The 22,883-nt window shown below is 46.7% G+C and overlaps 1 protein-coding gene across 6 annotated transcripts in view; it reads left to right on the top strand.

The window, feature by feature from the left end:
• The window catches only part of LOC130536343 (hydrocephalus-inducing protein homolog), a 27,587-nt gene extending 5,028 nt beyond the window's left edge, over positions 1-22,559 (top strand). For 4 of the 6 annotated variants that reach the window (XM_057052208.1, XM_057052211.1, XM_057052212.1 and 1 more), the window contains 24 exons: positions 430-564; positions 3,171-3,370; positions 3,444-3,568; positions 5,032-5,230; positions 6,330-6,504; positions 7,806-7,905; positions 11,703-11,821; positions 12,084-12,313; positions 12,392-12,459; positions 12,616-12,854; positions 13,828-13,928; positions 14,219-14,354; positions 16,048-16,212; positions 16,372-16,524; positions 18,008-18,246; positions 18,337-18,553; positions 18,623-18,766; positions 18,862-19,005; positions 19,093-19,185; positions 19,589-19,797; positions 20,004-20,133; positions 21,005-21,214; positions 21,585-21,803; positions 21,885-22,559. In XM_057052208.1, coding sequence (XP_056908188.1) covers positions 430-564; positions 3,171-3,370; positions 3,444-3,568; positions 5,032-5,230; positions 6,330-6,504; positions 7,806-7,905; positions 11,703-11,821; positions 12,084-12,313; positions 12,392-12,459; positions 12,616-12,854; positions 13,828-13,928; positions 14,219-14,354; positions 16,048-16,212; positions 16,372-16,524; positions 18,008-18,246; positions 18,337-18,553; positions 18,623-18,766; positions 18,862-19,005; positions 19,093-19,185; positions 19,589-19,797; positions 20,004-20,133; positions 21,005-21,214; positions 21,585-21,803; positions 21,885-22,121 — 3,987 coding nt within the window. In that variant the 3' untranslated portion in view covers positions 22,122-22,559. The remainder of the gene's footprint in view (positions 1-429; positions 565-3,170; positions 3,371-3,443; positions 3,569-5,031; positions 5,231-6,329; positions 6,505-7,805; positions 7,906-11,702; positions 11,822-12,083; positions 12,314-12,391; positions 12,460-12,615; positions 12,855-13,827; positions 13,929-14,218; positions 14,355-16,047; positions 16,213-16,371; positions 16,525-18,007; positions 18,247-18,336; positions 18,554-18,622; positions 18,767-18,861; positions 19,006-19,092; positions 19,186-19,588; positions 19,798-20,003; positions 20,134-21,004; positions 21,215-21,584; positions 21,804-21,884) is intronic. The other 2 variants (XM_057052210.1, XM_057052209.1) reach the window with 2 other exon arrangements.
• The last annotated feature ends 324 nt before the right edge of the window (positions 22,560-22,883 follow it).

Below are 22,883 nucleotides of genomic sequence, written 5' to 3'. Positions count from 1 at the left end.
CAGCTGGACATGATGGACTCATCTCCTCGTCTCCTTCGTCCCATCAGCAGGACGGTCCTCTCAGAAGAGCCTGGTGCTGGTCTGGGTACTGGTCTGGGTGCTGGTCTGAGTGCTGGTCTGGGTGCTGGTCTGGGTGCTGGTCTGGGTGCTGGTCTGAGTGCTGGTCTGAGTGCTGGTCTGGGTGCTGGTCTGGGTGCTGGTCTGAGTGCTGGTCTGAGTGCTGGTCTGGGTGCTGGTCTGAGTGCTGGTCTGGGTGCTGGTCTGAGTGCTGGTCTGGGTGCTGGTCTGAGTGCTGGTCTGGGTGCTGGTCTGGGTGCTGGTCTGAGTGCTGGTCTGGGTGCTGGTCTGGGTGCTGGTCTGAGACTCTGGAGACGGTCCTGATCGTAACAGTTTATTCAACCATGTGCTGAACTGGGTTTTTTCATCCAGGTTTCAAGACAAGTGAAGCCAGAGTTCCAGGAGTCGCAGTTCTTCAAGGTGGTTCCTCCGAAGAACGCTGGTAGGAAAGTTGCACCGGGAATGGCAGCGACCTACACCATCTGCTTCACCCCCCAAGAACACAAGGTATCGATTCAGTGATGGATCAGACGATAGTGTTGAGAACACAACATCTCAAATAGGCTGAAAATAGAAAATGTGTCACACGTGTGACAGGCAGCCAAAATGGAGACGGGGGAGATAGAATCTGAAGAGGGTGAGAGGGTTAGGGTGAGAGGGTTGAGAGGGTTAGGGTGAGAGGGTTATAGGATTAGGGTTAGAGGGTTAGGGTTAGAGGGTTAGGGTTAGGGTTAGGGTTAGAGGGTTAGGGTTGGGGTTAGAGAATTAGGGTTAGAGGGTTAGGGTGAGAGGGTTAGGGTAGAGGGTTAGGGTTAGAGGGTTAGGGTTAGGGTTAGGGTTAGGGTTAGGGTTAGGGTTCGGGTTCGGGTTCTCGGGTTCGGGTGCGCGGGTTCGGGTTCGCGGGTTCGGGTTCGGGGGTTCGGGTGCGCGGGTTCGGGTTCGGGTTCGCGGGTTCGGGTTCGGGTTCTCGGGTTCGGGTTCGCGTTCGCGGTTTCGGGTTCGCGGGTTCGGGTTCGGGTTCGGGTTCGAGGGTTAGGGTTAGGGTTCGAGGGTTAGGGTTAGCGGGTTCGGGTTCGGGTTAGGGTTCGGGTTAGGGTTAGGGTTAGAGGGTTAGGGTTAGGGTGAGAAGGTTACGGTTAGGGTTAGAGGGTTAGGGGGTTAGGGTTAGAGGGTTAGGGTTATAGGGTTAAGGTGAGAAGGTTAGGGTTAGAGGGTTAGAGGGTTAGGGTTAGAGGGTTAGGGTTAGGGTTAGAGGGATAGGGTTAGAGGGTTAGGGTTAGGGTTAGGGTTATAGGGTTAAGGTGAGAAGGTTAGGGTTAGAGGGATAGGGTTAGAGGGTTTGGGTGAGAGGGTTAGGGTTAAGGTTAGGGTTAGGGTTAGGGTTAGGGTTAGAGGGTTAGGGTGAGAGGGTTAGGGTTAGAGGGTTAGGGTTAGGGTTCTCATGGGGAGGAGAGCAGCTTTTAAATGGCAGCTAACAGGATGAGGAGCTGCAGGTAAGGCGGCGGGACGCAGCTCCACCCAGCCTGGATGCAAACACACACACACACGTAGGGATACGAACCAGACAAACGGGGCACCAAGAAGACGCCCTGTCAAAATGTGGAAATCAAACAATTCTAGATTTGGATTCAGACTGAAATCACCAGATTCACACAAGTGTAGGTGTCTAAATATTGAATTCCACATTTCATTCAATAGTAATAAAATAAAGCAGTGAAATGTACTAACTAATGTACTAATATACTAACTCATGTACTAATATACTAACTCATATACTAATATACTAACTAATGCACTAATATACTAACTAATGTACTAATATACTAACTAATGTACTAATATACTAACTCATATACTAATATACTAACTCATGTACTAATGTACTAACTAATGTGCTAATATACTAACTCATGTACTAATATACTAACTCATATACTAATATACTAACTAATGCACTATATACTAACTCATGTACTAATATACTAACTAATGTACTAATGTACTAACTAATGTACTAATGTACTAACTCATATACTAATATACTAACTCATGTACTAATGTACTAACTAATGTGCTAATATACTAACTCATGTACTAATATACTACTCATATACTAATATACTAACTAATGCACTAATATACTAACTCATGTACTATATACTAACTAATGTACTAATGTACTAACTAATGTACTAATGTACTAACTCATATACTAATATACTAACTCATGTACTAATGTACTAACTAATGTGCTAATATACTAACTCATGTACTAATATACTAACTCATATACTAATATACTAACTAATGCACTAATATACTAACTCATGTACTAATATACTAACTATGTACTAATGTACTAACTAATGTACTAATGTACTAACAAATGTACTAATATACTAACTCATGTACTAATGTACTAACTCATGTACTAATATACTAACTCATATACTAATATACTAACTCATGCACTAATGTACTAACTCATGTACTAATATACTAACTTATGTACTAATATACTAACTCATGCACTAATATACTAACTCATGCACTAATGTACTAAATCGTGTACTAATATACTAACTCATGTACTAATATACTAACTCATATACTAATATACTAACTAATGCACTAATATACTAACTCATGTACTATATACTAACTATGTACTAATGTACTAACTAATGTACTAACTCATGTACTAATATACTAACTCATGTACTAATGTACTAACTCATGTACTAATATACTAACTCATATACTAATATACTAACTCATGCACTAATGTACTAACTCATGTACTAATATACTAACTATGTACTAATATACTAACTCATGCACTAATATACTAACTCATGCACTAATGTACTAAATCGTGTACTAATATACTAACTCATGTACTAATATACTAACTCATGCACTAATATACTAACTCATGTACTAATATACTAACTCATGTACTAATATACTAACTCATGTACTAATGTTCTAACTCATGTACTAATATACTAACTCATATACTAATATACTAACCCTAACCCATCGTATATGCTGGTCACCAGCACTTTGAAGTCTCACACGTGTTGTGTTTCCCTGATTCTTGTGGTCACCAGGATTACCAGCACACACTGGTTTTTGTGACAGACAGAGAAAGCTTAGAGGTTCCCGTTCTTGCCATTGGACCACGGGCCGTTCTTGACTTCAAGACGGAGTACCGTTTCCCCACGTGTGCTGTCAAAGGCTCCACAGAGATGACCCATCTGGTCCGTAACGTTGGCAACGGCCCGGCCAACTTCACCCTGGTGACACAGCGGTGAGAGTTCAACCCTAACTAACGATGCTGCATCACATCCTGGCTGGAATAAAGGCTTTCAAATGTGTTTCAGGCCATTCTCAGTGACGCCCCCTGCTGGGACTCTGGGTGTGTTTGAGAGCACACAGGTGACTGTCGTGTTCAGCCCCATGACAGTCGGAGAGCACAGCCGGGCCCTGACCCTGCATTACCACACTGGTGAGGGAAGGACACCAAAATTAGCCCCATGAAACACCCTCAGCAGCGTTTTAGTCTATTTACAAGCATGCAAAAAAATGCTTTTTCATTTGTTTATTAGCTTTTAATTCTGAGAACCATCACGCATCCAGCAGTCACCTCGTTCTTGACAATATAATTTTATAAAGGTCAATATCCAGATCATACTGGGACGATAAAGGCCAGTCACCAGGCGACACCAAAAATGAGATGATGCTAATCATCTTCACTATAAAGTACCCCTGGGTGTGGGTAAATACTCTATGTGCCCTATTGACCAATCCGGAGTGTGTTCATACACCCAAGACCCTAATTGGGAATAACCAGAATTCCAAATAAGCCTAGTTGGTGATGGGAAAAGCTCCTCAATAAGCTTCAGCTAACCCTACATGTCAGCCAACTCCTGAGCACGATGATGTTGTAAGATAATAACTGCTTTCCTTTAATTTACTTTATTTTTGTATCATCTAAGCGCTATTGTTCCTGTAGGCTATGGATGTGATGACACCACCTATAGTAGGATTTTTTCCATCAGCCAGGATGGTGTTTAGTTTCTTGTCAGTAAAGGTGAAAATAAAATAATTTCAACTAGAAAGATCAACCACTAAGGTTTGAGAACCGACTCCAGCAAAAATGTTGGGGTTCTGGGTTGTGTCGGTCTTTGTCCTGCAGGGGGTGGTGTGGAGCACAATTGGTGGCAGCTGGCTCTGCAGGCAGGTGCACCTGAGGGCAATTTACATCCTGCTGCCTATTTAAGCAGGTGGTTCCTGCCTGTCAGTGCCAGAGTGTCTGTTTGTCTTCCTCGTCGTGTGATGGGTGTTTGTTCGAGTTCCATCGTCATGTGTTGGTGTTCTGTTCCCTGGAGGGCCGCTCCTGTTCCCGGTTTCCTGTGTTCCCTGGTGCTCGGCAGTCCTGGAGGGGTTAAAAACAGAACCCAAACGCAGGCCAGGACACAGTGGTAGAATGGTCAGCAGGTTTTATTTACAGGGGGGGAAACACAAGGGTAGCCCTCCAGGAAACCCGGAAACAGGAGCGGCCCTCCAGAACGCAGAACACCAACACGCGACAGGGGAACCCAAACAAACACCCATCACACGACGAGGAAGACGAACAGACACTCTGGCACTGACAGGCAGGAACCACCTGCTTAAATAGGCAGCAGGATGTAAATTGCCCTCAGGTGCACCTGCCTGCAGAGCCAGCTGCCACCTATTGTGCTCCACACCACCCCCTGCAGGACAAAGACCAACACAACCCAGAACCCCAACAAAAAAGCTCATTTGGCATTCCTCAAAAGGAAAATCCTTTAGAATTAAGATTAACAAATGTACTGACATCACATCTTCTCTTCTGTTGCATCTAAACGTGATTGTGTCACATTGTGTTGCGTCTTAAAGAATGTTGAAAGTGTCTCCTCAGTCAACTGATGGTTCTCTGTTGTCCAGGTGAAGATGTTCACATCCGACTCCATGGCTCTTCTGAGGAAGTGGACGTTCACCTGGAGCCGGACTTGGTGCACCTGACACAGACGTACATCTCCTTGTCTACTGTCAATCGCACCGTGTCCCTCATCAACAAGCATAATGTCCCCCTCCGGTACTGCTGGACAACAGTGAGCAGCAAGCAGGAACTGAACCTCATGAGGTTTGTGTGAGCGCTGAGTGGTGGACAACATCTCCATCTCTAGAGGAGGAACCGCAGGAAGGACAACACCAGGCATGATGATGACAGATACAAAACCAACAGCAAAACTAGCACAAAGAATAAGAGAGGAATAAAGTCCGTTATTTGCGAAACGATGTGCTGAGTTTGCAGGCTGAGGGACGTCTCTAACCCTAACCTTCTCTAACCCTAACCCTCTAACCCTAACCCTCCCTAACTCTAACCCTAACTCTAACCCTAACCCTCTAACCCTAACCCTCTACCCTAACCCTAACCCTAACCCTACCCTAACCCTAACCTAACCCTACTAACCCTAACCTCTCTAACCCTAACCTAACCTAACCCTAACCCTCTCTAACCCTAACCCTCTAACCCTAACCTAACCCTAACCCTCTAACCTAACCCTAACCCTACCCTAACCCTAACCCTAACCCTCTCTAACCTAACCCTAACCCTAACCCTCTAACCCTAACTCTAACCCTAACCCTAACCTAACCCTACTAACCCTAACCCTAACCCTACGAACCCTAACCCTCTCTAACCCTAACCTAACCCTAACCCTAACCTAACCCTACTAACCCTAACCCTCTCTAACCCTAACCTAACCCTAACCCTAACCCTACTAACCTAACCCTCTCTAACCCTAACCTAACCCTAACCCTAACCCTAACCCTACTAACCCTAACCCTACTAACCCTAACCCTCTCTAACCCTAACCTAACCCTAACCCTAACCTAACCCTACTAACCCGAACCCTCTCTAACCCTAACCTAACCCTAACCCTCTCTAACCTAACCCTAACCCTAACCCTAACCCTACTAACCCTAACCCTCTCTAACCCTAACCTAACCCTAACCCTAACCCTAACTCTAACCCTCAGAGCAGCATGGATCAGAGCAGACGGCGCCCTGGACTCTTCCAGAGCAGCTCTGAGCAGATTTCTGGACAGTTTAAATGATCTTTGTGTGATCTTCCTCTAACCCTAACCCAACATTTCATCTGGGAATCTTTGCTCACTGATTTACTCGTCTTCAAACTCACTTGTAGTTTCTGCAGTATTTTTCTCTGCTCTTATTTCCAGAAGAAGCTCCCAGTTTCTGCAGCATGAGGAGCAACAGGAAAGGAGAAATGAATCCGACTCCACAGAATTCCAAAGACTCTCCGCGCTGCCCGATGCCTCGCAGGGCTTTACAGGTCCGGCTGAGCAGGATCTCCGCCTGTCTTGTTCCCACGGCTGCATCACGGTGGAACCAGCGGTGGGTGTTCGTTACATTCGGCCCTTTAACCACAAATCGTTGCAACATTGATCACTATTCTGCAGTATCGTGATTCTAGTCTCACAACTGTCCTCAGATTGTTTTGTTAAAAGAAAAAATACTGGATTTTTGGAATAATAGATCCAATATGAGGGCGCCCCACGTCGTCCTGCTTTAGGTTAGGGTTAGGGTTAGGCCATTACACGTTAGGGTTAGGTCAGGGTTAGGGTTAGGTTAGGGTTAGAGGGTTAGGGTTAGGGTTAGGCCATTACATGTTAGGGTTAGGGTTAGGTCAGGGTTAGGGTTAGGTCAGGGTTAGGGTTGGGTTAGGGTTAGGGTTAGGTCAGGGTTAGGATTGGTTTTTTTTAGGTTAGGGTTAGAGGGTTAGGGTTAGGGTTAGGCCATTACACGTTAGGGTTAGGGTTAGGTCAGGGTTAGGGTTGGTTTAGGTTAGGGTTAGAGGGTTAGGGTTAGGCCATTACACGTTAGGGTTAGGGTTAGATTAGGGTTAGGCCATTACACATTAGGGTTAGGGTTAGGGTTAGGGTTAGGGTTGGGTTAGGGTTAGGGTCAGGGTTAGGGTTAGATTAGGGTTAGGCCATTACACGTTAGGGTTAGGGGGTTAGGTTTGGGGGTTAGGGTTAGTCCATTACAGATTAAAGTTAAGGGTTAGGGTTAGTTGTTAGGGTCAGGGTTAGGGTTAGGGTCAGGGTTAGGGTTAGATTAGGGTTAGGCCATTACACATTAGGGTTAGGGGGTTAGGTTTGGGGGTTAGGGTTAGTCCATTACAGATTAGAGTTAAGGGTTAGTTGTTAGGGTCAGGGTTAGGGTTAGGCCATTACACATTAGGGTTAGGGTTGGGTTAGGGTTAGGGTTAGGGTCAGGGTTAGGGTTAGATTAGGGTTAGGCCATTACACTTTAGGGTTAGGGTTGGGTTAGGTTAAGGTTAGCGTTAGGTCAGTTTTAGGGTTGGGTTAGGTTAGGGTTAGAGGGTTAGGGTTTGGGTTAGGGTTAGTGTTAGGGTTAGGGTTAGGCCATTCCACATTAATGCACGAAGGCCATGACAGCTTAGCATCAGGCTGCTGTCTAACCCTAACCCTGACCCTAACCCTAAGGTGTAATGGCCTAACCCTAACCCTAACCCTAACCCTAACCCTAACCCTAACAACTAACCCTAACCCTGACCCTAACCCTAACAACTAACCCTAACCCTGACCCTAACCGGCAGGTTGTCGTGGTGATGCTAAATCAGGGCTCATTAGTGTAACTGGGATTTAAACATGTTTGATGCTCCTCCTCAGGAGGGAGAAGTGTGGCCCAACATCCCAGTAGAGTTAAATATTGTCTTCAAGCCTGAGGAGGCCAAACTGTACCAGGAGACCATCTACTGTGACATCACTGGTGAGTGCCTGCCTACCAATTAACGTTTCACTTTATCTCATGCAAACCGGCTGGAGAGACTGGTGAATGCGCAGGTGAGGAAGTGGCTCGGACTGCCAAGATGTCTTAGCAGTATAGGCTTGTACGGCAGTGGAGTCCTCTCCCTCCCAATCTCAAGCCTGGTGGAGGAGTATAAATGTGCAAAAGCAGGACTGGAAATGACTCTTACTGAATCCCGGGATCCCTTTGTCAGAGGTGCTGCTCCAACCCTAGCAACGGGAAGGAAATGGAAGCCATCGGCAGCGGTCGCAGAGGCAAAAACCAGCCTGAGGCACCGGGATATAGTAGGGCATGTCCAGCATGGCAGGAACGGCCTTGGCATGGAAGCAACAACGCCTACATGGCAAAAAGCTACCCCAGCCGAACGGCGGCACATGGTAGTGGAGGAGGTCCGCCATCAGGAGGAAGCAGCTAGGTGCGCCAAAGCGGTCTCTCAAGCACAGCAAGGCCGCTGGATGAAGTGGGAGGGTGTTGAGAGGAGGAGAATTACTTGGAGCGAGTTGTGGAGCATGGAGGCTAGCAGGCTTAGTTTCACCATTAGAGCCGTGTACGATGTCCTTCCCTCTCCAACCAACTTACATCTCTGGTATGGAGAAGAACCAGCCTGTCCACAGTGTGCAGCACCTGCAAGCCTCAAGCACATCTTGGTGGGTTGTAAGATCAGCCTGACCCAAGGAAGGTACACCTGGCGCCACAATCAAGTATTGAAGTGCTTGGCGGCTGAACTTGAGAAGAGGAGGGTAAAGATCAATTCCATGCCTCCAAATTCCCAACCTGTTGCCCCATGGAAAATGTCCTTCGTTCGGGGAGGGGAGAAACGAGGGAGTAAGCCAGCTCCTCCGGAGGCCGGCGCACTCACCGTGGCCCGAGACTGGGAAATGCGGGTGGACCTCAGCCAGAGGCTTATTTTTCCATCTGAAATCGCAGTTACCAACCTGCGCCCAGACCTGGTCCTATGGTCCAAATCCTGTCGGCGCGTTTTCATCGTGGAGCTCACTGTCCCATGGGAGGAGGCAATCGGGGAGGCATACGAATGGAAGAGACTGCGTTATGCGAACCTAGCAGCTGAAGCAGAGGGGCGGGGCTGGAGTGTAAAAGTGTGGCCTGTGGAGGTAGGCTGCAGAGGCTTTGTTTCCAGAACCACCACAAAGCTCCTGAAGGAAATGGGCATCAGAGGGCAGGCCCAACGGAGGGCAGTAAAAGAGCTCGCTGCCACAGCAGAGCAAAGCAGTCACTGGCTGTGGTTGAAACGGAGGGACATATCGTGGGCGGCCAAGTGATCATGTGGTGCCATTGTGCAACACACACACCCAGGTTTGATCAGCCTGTGGTGGGCCAACCTTGGTGGAGGGTGTCTTGTGTTAAATGGCTGAAACACCTAATGATGCCAAGGCACACAACTGATGATGTGTCGAGCTGGTGACACCACAGAATCATGAGTGCCAATCCTGCTCCATCCAAGTCTTTTTCACTTGCCATGATTAGGTCGGGATTTTAACACCTAGTCCTATAGAGAAGTCTTCAATTCACATTAACAGTGTTGCTATAGACTTCACTTAAAAGAAATAAAACTGTAGTCACAAATCTAGCTTAAAATGGACAAAAGTAACAAAAATAATGAAAATGAACTAATTTCTCATTAGTTTATACACTGCTTTATAATTTTGGTTCAACTGAATCATTAAAAAGAAATCGACCTGTACAAAAATGAAGGTACGTCCCTGAATGTTCTCAGTCCAGGTCAAAGAGCATTTTTGGTTTAAGAGAATAAATCCAACAGACTCCTTCAGTTCTCAATAACTGGTGGGAATCCCACAGATGGACCGGGTTGGTCTACTGACCTGCAGTTGAACATTGGAGGACAGGAAGCCACCCAAACGGGCCCTGGCTGCTCAGACCACATTAGGAAGTGGCCTGAATCAGAATCTAATATGTCAGTTTGACTTGTGCTGTTCACCATGTCAGAAACATGGTCCAGAGTCCTGGTCCAGAGTCCTGGTCTGATTTGAACAGCTGTGGAAGGATCTGAAATGTCCAAATTGGAACCAGCTGCACCAGTTTGGTCTTTAAGGTACCAGTTCCAGTCCACAGACCCACAAGTCCTACGGACACTGACTGAGACCATTTCCAGGGGTCGTCTCAAGGTAGTGTGACTCAATATGAAGCCAAGGCCATTGTGCTTTTAGACCAAATGCAGCACAGACACACAACCTGCGTTTAATCGAACAGGAGTCTTTAGTAAAAGTAAATCCAAATTAGAAGTAATCAACAGATTATTTCCCACAGGAAAAGTGATCCACCCGGTAACATCTGCAGAGGTTGTAAACCAGGACCTCAAAGCCAGGCAGGGAGCCGGCAGGGCAGAAAACGGGGCAACAAGAGGGACAAAGTCCTAGCTATACGTTATTATCTCATGGCCACGCAGGAACTCAGTCCTAGGTGTACGTTATTATCTCAAGGCCACGCAGGAACTCAGTCCTAGGTGTACGTTATTATCTCAAGGCCACGCAGGAACTCAGTCCTAGGTGTACGTTATTATCTCAAGGCCACGCAGGAACTCAGTCCTAGCTGTACGTTATTATCTCATGGCCACGCAGGAACTCAGTCCTAGCTGTACGTTATTATCTCAAGGCCACGCAGGAACTCAGTCCTAGCTGTACGTTATTATCTCAAGGCCACGCAGGAACTCAGTCCTAGCTGTACGTTATTATCTCAAGGCCACGCAGGAACTCAGTCCTAGCTGTACGTTACTATCTCAAGGCCACGCAGGAACTTAGTCCTAGCTATACGTTATTATCTCAAGGCCACGCAGGAACTCAGTCCTAGCTGTACATTATTATCTCAAGGCCACGCAGGAACTCAGTCCTAGCTGTACGTTATATCTCAAGGCCACGCAGGAACTCAGTCCTAGCTGTACGTTATTATCTCAAGGCCACGCAGGAACTCAGTCCTAGCTGTACGTTATTATCTCAAGGCCACGCAGGAACTCAGTCCTAGCTGTACGTTATTATCTCAAGGCCACGCAGGAACTCAGTCCTAGCTGTACGTTATTATCTCAAGGCCACGCAGGAACTCAGTCCTAGCTATACGTTATTATCTCAAGGCCACGCAGGAACTCAGTCCTAGCTGTATGTTATTATCTCAAGGCCACGCAGGAACTCAGTCCTAGCTGTACGTTATTATCTCATGGCCACGCAGGAACTCAGTCCTAGCTATACGTTACTATCTCAAGGCCACGCAGGAACTCAGTCCTAGCTATACGTTATTATCTCAAGGCCACGCAGGAACTCAGTCCTAGCTATACGTTATTATCTCAAGGCCACGCAGGAACTTAGTCCTAGCTATACGTTATTATCTCAAGGCCACGCAGGAACTCAGTCCTAGCTGTACGTTATTATCTCAAGGCCACGCAGGAACTCAGTCCTAGCTATACGTTACTATCTCAAGGCCACGCAGGAACTCAGTCCTAGCTATACGTTACTATCTCAAGGCCACGCAGGAACTCAGTCCTAGCTATACGTTATTATCTCAAGGCCACGCAGGAACTCAGTCCTAGCTATACGTTATTATCTCAAGGCCACGCAGGAACTTAGTCCTAGCTATACGTTATTATCTCAAGGCCACGCAGGAACTCAGTCCTAGCTGTACGTTATTATCTCATGGCCACGCAGGAACTCAGTCCTAGCTATACGTTTTACATGGTAGTTGTGCAGCGTATGTCCTCTTCATCACTTTTCGACTCTACTGTCTGGCTGTAGGGCGTGAATCCACATTGGCTCTGACCATAATGGGGGACGCCATGGGTCCTGACCTTCAACCAAACTACAGTGTGATGGACATGGGAAATATATTCATGGGTAGCAACAACTGCTACGAGGTAAGAAAAATGAAACCACAGGAGCCGACTGCATTTTTTTTATACCTTTGTAGGTATAATGTGATCCTGTAATGACCATTGTGTTAAAATCTTCAGAATAAGAGCTCCAACACTCACAGATGTTTCCATAAGTGAGATATTTGCAACATTGCACATATAGGATGAGAACCACGGGCTAAAGAGGGACAAACATCCTATGGAAGATTCCGATGATGATATCAGAGCTATTTATGGGATCAGTCGGTCCTTCTCCTCATTTCAGGTGCAGCTGTCCAATATTGGACTAATCGAGGCCACGTTCACCATCAAAGTGCCAACGCCCGCCACTGGCTTTGGTGGCTGTTTCTCCATACGTCCCGATGAAGGTGTGGTGCCCCCTGGTGGCTGCCACACTGTCCAGGTCTCCTTCCTCAGTCACACCTGTGGCTCGTTCTCTGAGCGGCTGCTGTTAACGGTGATGGGGAACCCTGACGCCACCTCGTTGACCTTCAGGTAGGTCATCCCGTGTGTTCAGAACCACCACTTTATGGACTGATGATTCAAACCTTCTGAGGCCTTATTGTCTTCCAGGGGACGCGTCATCGGCCCCACTTTTGACCTCAGTGTCTCAGATCTAAATTTTGGAGTTGTAGCTTTTGGTGAGTTCCTGTGTTCATTATAACGTCACCGTTTTTGCTCATGTCAGCCAAATATTGTGAGTTGTAGTGAGGCTTCGGTTTTACTTTACTTGTTTTATCCTGATTTATTCTGTCCCTGTCATATTCCATGAGCTTCTCCCTCCCTTTTCTCTACAGGCTTCCCAAAGACATTATCTTTTTCTGTCTTCAACACCTCCCGTGTGACCTTGACCTTCACGCTGCGCGTCCTGGGAGACGGACGCGGCTCTTCCAGCGTGTCCTATGAGGAGCACTTGTCCGACGTTTCCAGGAACCATCCGCAGTTTTCCTCTGAACGGATTTCTGTCGGACCAGCTGAGTTCACCATCAGTCCCAGTTCAGGTTCTGTGTCGCCACAGTCGCATGTTACAATTCAGGTAAAGTTTGGATTTCTTTTTTTTTTAATGAGATATTTATTTTTACCTCTCGCGAGGTTATGTTGCCAAATAGCCTGTTAGCCAAATAACTCAAAACGTTCAACAGATTTTAATTAAATGTGGATCAAAGGGTCCAAGGCAGAGCTCTGTGACCATGTATGACTGCCTATATATTCTATACTATGAGTCTTAGTCACAGTATGAATTGATGGAGTGCTTATTTCTAATTACTATACGTTTCCAAGCGAAGCAGACGTTCATCCTATATGATGAACCCTAAAGCCTGACTGAAAACATTAGAACACGGGCGGTTAAATAGACGTCCCCAAGTTCCACATCTTTGGCTTCTTATTTCACGACCTGACGACCTTTCAACTGTCTTCTGGGCAGCTCAGCTAACGAAGCTCATTATAGAATCACCCCCGACACTGCACGTGCTCCCCGCACCTGGGGGTTCTTCTGGTGCTTCAGCATCCACCCCCTCCCCTCGCATGCACACACACGCAGACACACACACACACACACAATCCGAACATGTGCTTTGGCTGACAAATGAACTAGCTAAATCTAAACTGCCTGTAGGTGTGGACGTGAGTGAGAACGGTTGGTTGTCTTCCTGTGTTGAGCTGGAGACATCAGTCGTGTGTGTGCGTGTGTGTGTGTGTGTGTGTGTGTGCATGTGTGTGTGCGTGTGTGTGCGTGCGTGCGTGCGTGCGCGCGTGCGTGTGTGTGTGTGTGTGCGTGCGCGCTTGTGTCTGTGTGTGTGTGTAACGGTGGCCACCCTTCAGCATATTCAGACGAACTAAAGATAGGGTTAGGGTCAGGGTCAGGGTTAGGGTCAGGGTTAGGGTCAGGGTCAGGGTCAGGGTCAGGGTTAGGGTCAGGGTCAGGGTTAGGGTCAGGGTCAGGGTTAGGGTCAGGGTTAGGGTTAGGGTCAGGGTTAGCAGATTGTGAGTGTGTGTCACGTGTGCAGGTGACGCTGTGCGCCAACACCCTGAAGACGTACCGGCTGGCGCTGGTGGTGGACGTTGAGGGTGTCGGGGAGGAGATCCGAACTCTTCCTATCAATGCCAGGTCAGAGACCTTCATTTTGATGAGACAATGATGTCATCGTGTACGTTCCTCAGTATGTGTACAGTTAGGGTTAGGGTTAGGGTTAACCCTAACCAGGTTTGGGTTAGGGTTAACCCTTTGGTTCTGGTTATTCATGGTATTCCACAACGTAAACAACACTAAAGTGGCCTCCGCAGCACATGAAGCTAAAGTGACTGATTCAGGCAGAATCGGAGGTCTAATCTCATTTTTGGACTAACCTTAACCTTGACCTTAACTAACCCTCCTCTCTGCTCGTCTCCCGTCAACAGATGTGGCGTTCCCGATGTTGTCCTGGACACCCCCCGGCTGGACTTTAAACGATGTTTCCTCAACCAGCCCTGTGAACAGAGAGTGCTCCTCACCAACACCAGTGAGCTGCCTGCCTGCTACAGCGTGCTGGAGCAGGTGGGCAGCATGATGGCATTGTTGTTGTTGTTGTTGTTGTTGTTATTATTATTATGAGCAGGATGAAGTCATTCATGTGCTTCTCTAATGTGAGGGATAGGGTTAGCACAGGGTTAGGGTTAAGGTTAGCACAGGATTAGGGTTAGCACAGGGTTAGGGTTAGCACAGGGTTAGGGTTAAGGTTAGCACAGGATTAGGGTTAGCACAGGATTAGGGTTAGCACAGGGTTAAGGTTAGCACAGGATTAGGGTTAGCACAGGATTAGGGTTAGAGTTGGCACATTTTCAGTCAGATGGGCCAATTTTTAAGAAAATGCAGGCATTTAAAATAAAATTCCATTGAAGTAAAACTGCTTTTCCACCCAGGCATTAGAGGGTTAGGGTAAGTGGGGTTAGTAGGGGTTAGGGTAAGTAGGGGTTAGGGTAAGTAGGGGTTAGGGTTAGCTTAGGGTTAGGGTAAGTAGGGGTTAGGGTAAGTAGGGGTTAGGGTAAGTAGGGGTTAGGGTTAGCACTAGGGTTAGGGTTAGGGTTAGCACTAGGGTTAGGGTTAGGGTTAGCACTAGGGTTTGGGTTAGCACTAGGGTTAGGGTTAGATCATCTTCTCTCAGCCTGTTCTGCTGAGTCAGTTCGGCCTGATATCTCTCCAACACCTGATTCCTTATTATCACTGATTATGTCTGATAACTCAACTGACTTGATCAGCTCTGGCTTTAGTTACTGCTGGGTTACTAGCAAAGACGCACATTCTTCTGCTCCAGGAATCTGAACTTTATGTTCTGAAGGAAGGCTGACTCCACTCATGAGAGCTGTTTCCAGACCTTTCTCAGGTCCTGGCCAAGGTGGATAGGGTTAGGGTCAGGGTCAGGGTTAGGGTCAGGGTTAGGGTTAGGGTCAGGGTCAGGGTCAGGGTCAGGGTTAGGGTTAGGGTTAGGGTCAGGGTCAGGGTTAGGGTCAGGGTCAGGGTCAGGGTTAGGGTCAGGGTCAGGGTTAGGGTTAGGGTCAGGGTTAGGGTCAGGGTCAGGGTTAGGGTCAGGGTTAGGGTCAGGGTCAGAGTTAGGGTCAGGGTCAGGCTTAGGGTCAGGGTCAGGGTCAGGGTTAGGGTCAGGGTTAGGGTCAGGGTTAGGGTCAGGGTTAGGGTTAGGGTCAGGGTCAGGGTCAGAGTTAGGGTCAGGGTCAGGCTTAGGGTTAGGGTCAGGGTCAGGGTTAGGGTCAGGGTCAGGGTTAGGGTCAGGGTAGGGTCAGGGTTAGGGTTAGGGTCAGGGTCAGGGTCAGGGTTAGGGTCAGGGTCAGGGTCAGGGTTAGGGTCAGGGTTAGGGTCAGGGTCAGGGTTAGGGTCAGGGTTAGGGTCAGGGTCAGAGTTAGGGTCAGGGTTAGGGTTAGGTCAGGGTCAGGGTCAGGGTCAGGGTTAGGGTTAGGGTCAGGGTAGGGTCAGGGTTAGGTTAGGGTCAGGGTTAGGGTCAGGGTCAGAGTTAGGGTCAGGCTTAGGGTCAGGGTTAGGGTTAGGGTTAGGGTCAGGGTCAGGGTTAGGGTTAGGGTCAGGGTCAGGGTTAGGGTCAGGGTCAGGGTTAGGGTTAAGTTTACAATGAAAGTCTAAACTAGAACTCTCCCCCATTACTTTAGGTGGTTTGAACTATTTGAACTCTTCACTCTTCAGTTATTGACATTTGTCTATGATTTTTTTTTTTTTTTTTCAGGCTCATGAGGGGGATCAGTTAAAGCTGTCGTACATTTCAAAGCCGAAAGGAGTGATTGGTCCTGGTAGTTCACTAGAGATTCCTGTGCTTTTGCTAGCCAAGGCTACTGGAACACTACAGCATACTCTACGCATCGCTGTTTTTGGCAGTATCCAGCCACCTTTGGTGTGTGTGTGTGTGTGTGTGTGTGTGTGTGTGTGTGTGTTGCTATATTATAAAACCAAAGTTAAACATGAGACCTTTTAAACACATGAATGTAACTTCAGGTTAAACTAAACACTCTTCTAGAATGTTCATGTTTCTTGACTTTCTGTCATCCTCCAGGAGGTCATCGTGTCATGTATCGGGCAGGGGCCAATAGTTGAAAGTCAGAATCAACTTCTGGACTTTGGCAAAGTTCTGGTTCTTAAGGACAAGATAAGAACCCTTGAGCTGTCAAACAAGTCACCTATTCCAGCACACTTCACTGCATCCCTGGTATGAGCCTAACCCCTAACTCTAACCCTAACCCTCTAACCCCCTAACCCCTAACTCTAACCCCTAACCCATAACTCTAGTCCTAACCCTAACCCCCTAACCCATAACTCTAGTCCTAACCCTAACCCCCTAACTCTAACCCTAACCTAACTCTAACCCTAACCCTAACCCTCTACCCCCTAACCCTAACCTAACTCTAATCCTAACCCTCTACCCCCTAACCCCTAACTCTAACCCTAACCTTTCAACCTAATTCTAACCCTAACCCCCTAACCCATAACTCTAGTCCTAACCCGAACCCCCTAACCCTAACCTAACCTAACTCTAACCCGAACCCTAACCCTCTACCCCCTAACCTAACCTAACTCTAATCCGAACCCTCTAACCCCCTAACCCCTAACTCTAACCCTAACCTTTAAACCTAATTCTAACCCTAACCCCCTAACCCCTAACTCTAGCCCTAACCCTAACCTTTAACCCTAACCCTAACCCTAACCCTGGTATGAGCGTGACCCTAACCCCCTACCCCCTAACTCGAACCCTAACCCTAACCCCTAACCTAACCCCTAACCTTTAACCCTAACCCTAACCCTAACCCCCTACCCCCTAACTCGAACCCTAACCCTCTAACCCTAACCCTAACCCCCTAACCTAACTCTAACTCTAACTCTAACCCTCTAACCACTAACCTTAACCCCCTAACTCTAACCCTAACCCTCTAACCCCCTACCCCCTAACTCTAACCCTCTAACCCTCTAACCCCCTACCCCCTAACTCTAACCCTCTAACCCTAACCCCCTAACCCTAACCCTTAACCTCTAACTCTCTAACACATGACAGCTCATTCGGAGCAAAATACAGATACTGAGTTTAAATTTGTTTTGTTTTTCTGACAACTTTAAAGACATTTGGTGAGTCTGTTAACACCTTTAGTTCATATGAGAACAATAACAGTTTTCCAATAAATATACCAAATGTTCACGACACTCATTTCTGAGGCTTAATGTCAGAGAATATGGCGTACAGGAGTTCGACAAACATCCGGCGTCAAAACTGGAGTGAGGGCACAAATGATGGAGCATCCTTTCCTTTAGTTTAGTTTAGAGAAACCTGACCTCAAATCTGAGGAAAGAAATGCCGATATAAACATGGTTGCTGATCGTAGATTGTAGGGAGAGTTATAGGTAAATGTAAAGCACTTTATATAGATTATATAAGTACCCTTGTACGACAACAGGATGTAGTACCAAGAGTGTTTGTGTAGGTACATAAAGCTCAGCATGTCTGGAAGTGGAGACGATACTGGCCTCTACACCGCTGATACAAGCACTGGAAACAAGCATTTCTATTAATCATAGAGAGTATGGTGTGTCCGGCATTACTCCGATCACTAGAGCACGAGTGGCACCGCCCATACCTTCTTGTGCACCACTGTGATGATGGATTTAAGTAGCTTTGACCTCTTCACATTTGGTTTTTACAGAGTTGCACAAAGTCCTTATGGCGAGTAGAGCCGGCAGAAGGAGACATTTCACCATGGACCCAGTTGGAGCTAAAGGTTGTGGCTCACCTTAACGACACACTGAAGTTCAAGGACTTGCTAAAAGTGTCGGTCCAACATGGGCAAACACACACAATTGCCCTGTCTGCCACGGGCATCGGCTCCCCAGTTATGAGTGATAAACCTTTTGCTCCCAGTATTGATCTTGGCACACATTTAAGGTACTGAGAAAATATGGTAATAAACGACAATAATGTTACAATGTTGACAATCTAACTCGTCATTTCTTGCGGTCCATGTTGTTGTTGAAGCCCTGGGTCATGCCACTACAACTTCAGACTGACTAACCACGGCCAGCAAACTCGCCGGTTATACTGGGGCCCTGATTCCAAGCCAGAGATTAGGGGCCGTAGATCTGCGCTTCATTTGAGAGGGAAGCCAGTGTTCCGTCTCGTTCCATCTCGGGTGGAGCTTTTCCCAGGTTCCTCATGTGATCTGGTTCTAATGGGGTCATCAGACAGCCCCAAGGTGAGACACTTTGATGAGACACTGAGGCTGTTGGATATCTGTAAGCCCGTCGCCATGTTGTCTCCCCAGGTCGTGCATGAGCGTCTGATCTGTCGCACCATGGTGGATGGCCACAGTTCCTATGAGCACATTCACTCTGTGGATGTTACCTGTAGTTTTAGGTCGTCTCTCCTGAACATTTTTCCTGAAAAGGTGAATTTCTACATGGAAAAGGTTGGTAAAAACTGCAGGCGACAGGGATGCAGGACTTGCTGCTCTTAGCTCTCATTTGAAATGTCTTGTTTTTCTATTGTTTCATCACTCTCCAGGTCCTGGGCCAGAATCTGAAGCCCATGTACGAGAAGCTGGTCCTGAACAATGTATCATCCCAGTCCTTGTCCTTGGAGCTGTGTCTGGTGAAGCCCTTCTCTCTGTGTGAATCTCCAGGAGCCTGCAGTTCAGCCACAACCAAAGTAACATTCATATGTGAACAATGATCCACAAGCAGGTTCCAATCAGAAGAACCAGGCACACATCTAGGAAATTGCTTGTTTTTCCAGACTGCTTCTTTGGGTGTGGGGGAGCAGACTGTGATGTGGATATGCTTTAATCCTCCAGACTGTCTGGATTTGGTCTCACAAGTTTTGGATGAGGTAGCTCTCTGCATTTTCTACAGTGAAATGTAGAAATCTTTCTATGAACATGAGCGTTTAGGTGCAGTTAACCCTTCCACCTTTAGACTTTACTGGCCTGTATATGTACAATTCTTCATTTTTCCTTTACAGCTAACATTTTAAAAAATGTCTCAGTTTGACCATAGTTACACACGTCATTGAATGGAGTTGATTTTCATGTTTTCAAGGGGTGAATGAATGCGCGCTCTTACGTTTATCCCTTCAGAATGGTCTGTTTTCCATTTCCTGTTTGCAGTTGTTTGTTGCAGGGAGGGAACGCTAACTAACCCTAACCCCAAGTTAACTCGGTAGTTTGCTCATACTTGCAGTTAATAAACGTTCACCATCACAAAAGGAGTCAGAGTCCTATCACCACTTCCAGGTTCTTCTTGTCCAGTACTTGGGATACTCTGAGCCAGTGAAGCTGCACGCTGAGCTTCACTTCCCCAACCTGCACTTCTCCTCCACTGTGGTTGATTTTGGCTACGTGCTGAACAACTCGGAGACTCAGAGACAGATCGTGATGAGGAACTGCTCCCCTCTGGCCGTCACCTACCGCTGGACTTTCCTGAAGGAGCTCAATGACAACAGGTAACTCCACACTGCTCAAAGTCTGGAGGCACATACGTTAACCCTAACCCTAACCCTACGTGTATAAAATATGCAAACAGAGTGTAAAAATACATTTTCTTTTTTGGTGTATGAACTATGATAGAATCTGTGATGCTGTTTGATATATATGAACCTCTCTTGTATCATATTTCTAATGTCGTCATATTTATAATTATTATTTATAGAGAGATAAAGATGCTAAAGGCAGCAGAGGAGGAAAACGGTTCCAAAAATGAGAGCGAAGAGATGTGCAGGTCTTCTGTGACCATCCAGCTTGATGAAGATGAAGATCACTTTACACAAAGCACTGGAAAAGTGAGTAGACTGGGGTTTGTGTGTATATCTGGAAGTCTCTCAGGATCTTAGCATGGTTGTTCACCACCACCGTTGGAGCTGTGGACCACTTTAACCTCCACAGTTGGTACAGATGTTCCTCTACACTTTTCCTGTGAGCATCTTCTACCCTGCTTTTATGTGCTGGAATGTCTCAGGGGCTCTTGCACAGCCTGCATCTTGGATCTTACCTGGTGTGGTAGATCCCAGCTTCACTCTTGTGCTGCCATGATCAGAGCCAAGGAGTGGTAGGACTGGCCTACAGCTGGTCAGCTCAGTAGATAATACTGAAAGGAGCTAAAACCACCACCAGATATAAACTAGATGTTCCCTCCAAGTGCTGGCTGTTCATATCAGCAATGGTAGATGGGCTCACTGGTCAGGATCATTTTAAATATGCACATTCACACATACCACTGCAGGCACATGCACATGCACATGCATGCACAGGCCCTCAAGATACATAAAGGAAAGTTAAACGAGGACGACATGAGGCGTCTCGCTGGATGGCCCATCCTGGGAGAGTTCAGCTTTAAACTGGGACGCCTCCACATCAACAGTGACTGATGGGAGTTTAGGATCTGCTATAAAAGCTCTGAGAACCACATGCCAGCATCTTCTGGGAGGCAGGAGTCTCCCAAACAGTAAAGGTCCTTCTACAAGCTTTTAAAATTTCAATTTCATTTGGTCAGATTGTTTATTTTGCAAATAAAGACAATAGATTCCCAGCAGTAGGGTTCGGAGAATTCAGCTGGACTTCTCGTAGTAAAAGATCTTTCCCTTCTTATCCACGAGGCTCCTTCCTGTAATTTCAGAGAAAAGATGTTGGTATCTGGGTTTTTTCTGTCTATAGGTATTTGACATTGTGCCTTATTGTGGCCATCTACAACCTGGGAAAGGGCAGCAGGTGACGGTGTCCTTCTACGCTCAGGAAAACACCAGGAAAGACGTGTTGGCCCGGTGCCACATCGAAGGAGGCCCCACATATGGAATCAGATTGGTGGGAGAAGCCACAGTCATCAGCTACAGTCTTGACTCCCCCCATGTGGACTTTGGCCTACAGGTATGATAGCGTTATATTAGATATCTAGATGGATAGATCTGTCTATCCGTCCCTCTATTGTGCTAGATGGTCTCCTCCCATACACCTGTGCTAATATTTAGCATGACCTCCAGTGTGATATTGCTTTTATACAAAAAGTTAATAGCAATATACAAGAAGAGAGAGGTAGCGACACACTGTTGCTAATGAATTATTTATTGGTGACTAGAACACCTGTACATCAGCATGATATTGTCTATAAAGTACCAGTACTGTTGCAGTCTCTATTAGCACTCGAAGAATATCTCCTGTCCAATCAAATGAGCATCTTTTGTATAAATATATAGTGCCAAGTGTCGTGTTGATTTGGTTTCTCATCCTATTCGTTCAGCTGTTTAATAAAGAAGCTGAAGCAGAAGTTACCTTGACAAATACTGGAAAAGTAGGCTTTGAATTTTGCATTGGACATCCTCAAAGAGGGGATGAGGCAGAAGAGAGTCACAGAAAGATCCATGAAGGGGTCAGGCAGGACCCTCTTCTGCAGGAACCCTGCAAATGCAGAGTCAGAAACCGGATCAGACCGGGCCAGCCTCTGTTCATCCCCGACAGGGTGAGTGCAGCTAGAGTTGGTGGTTCATTGGTGAACCCTAACCCTAACCCTATTGACCTGTTTCCTTTTGTATGTTTCCAGGGTCACATAGACGCCAGTGCAGAACAACGTCTACGTGTGTTCTATTTGCCAGGTGTTCCCGGGATATTTAAGAAGCAGGCTCAGCTGAAAGTGGCGACTCTCCCAGCACAGAACATCACGCTGACTGGGGAGGGTGTCCCCCCAACAGTCAGGCTGAACCTGTCACACACTCTGTGTACGCTGGAGCAGACACACACATACACACAGCCCAACATATGTTCCCCTTTGGAAGAATAATGACTCGTGTATTAGAGAGACATTGAACTCGTATATACAACATAAACAGTTATGGGATAGGAGCGGACCTTCTAATCAGACATTGTGTCCAAACGTACTTTCTGACAATACATGGTGAGAAAAGCAAAATTAAAGATTCTTCAAGACTTTCAAGATGTAGCTTTGGGATCACATTTCTAGTAGCCAAAGAACACCAACGGCTAACTGGCATTTCTGATTATCCTCATGCGCCCATGGCAAACATCTCCCCCTTCTCTACTTTATCATGTTAACTATGTAAGATTACCATGTTACCATGGTTACTGCCAGAAGAATGTGTGTTGTTTCTTTCAAAAGCATTTTGGGCTCTAGTGGCTCCTGTAACCAATTAGGTTTTGTTTTTTTTGGTTTGGACTGCTGAATTGCATGTATAGAATATTAAAGTTAAACTTCAGTAAATTTTCAATTGAACTTTATTCATATATAATCTATTACAAGAGTACAGGATGGCGGAGAAGCCTGCGAGACTTGAATGTGGAAACATCACTACAGAAATGTCGTCCACTAAATTGGCGAGTAGGTCAGTGTCAGTCATGGGTCTGTTAAAACAACTGGATCCAGGAAGCACCTCTGATTTTGAAGCATAAACCATGCTGGCCAAATCGTGGTGTTGCAAATATGGCGTTGGTTGGTAGAATATTGGTGACCTGGTCTCCTCCCGCTTAATCCAAAACAGGGTCACGGGGGCAGCAGCCTAAGCAGAGATGCCCAGACTTCCCTCTC

Source organism: Takifugu flavidus, chromosome 13 (assembly GCF_003711565.1).
Source record: "Takifugu flavidus isolate HTHZ2018 chromosome 13, ASM371156v2, whole genome shotgun sequence".
NCBI lineage: Eukaryota > Metazoa > Chordata > Actinopteri > Tetraodontiformes > Tetraodontidae > Takifugu > Takifugu flavidus.
This window is presented reverse-complemented; position numbering and strand designations above follow the sequence as displayed.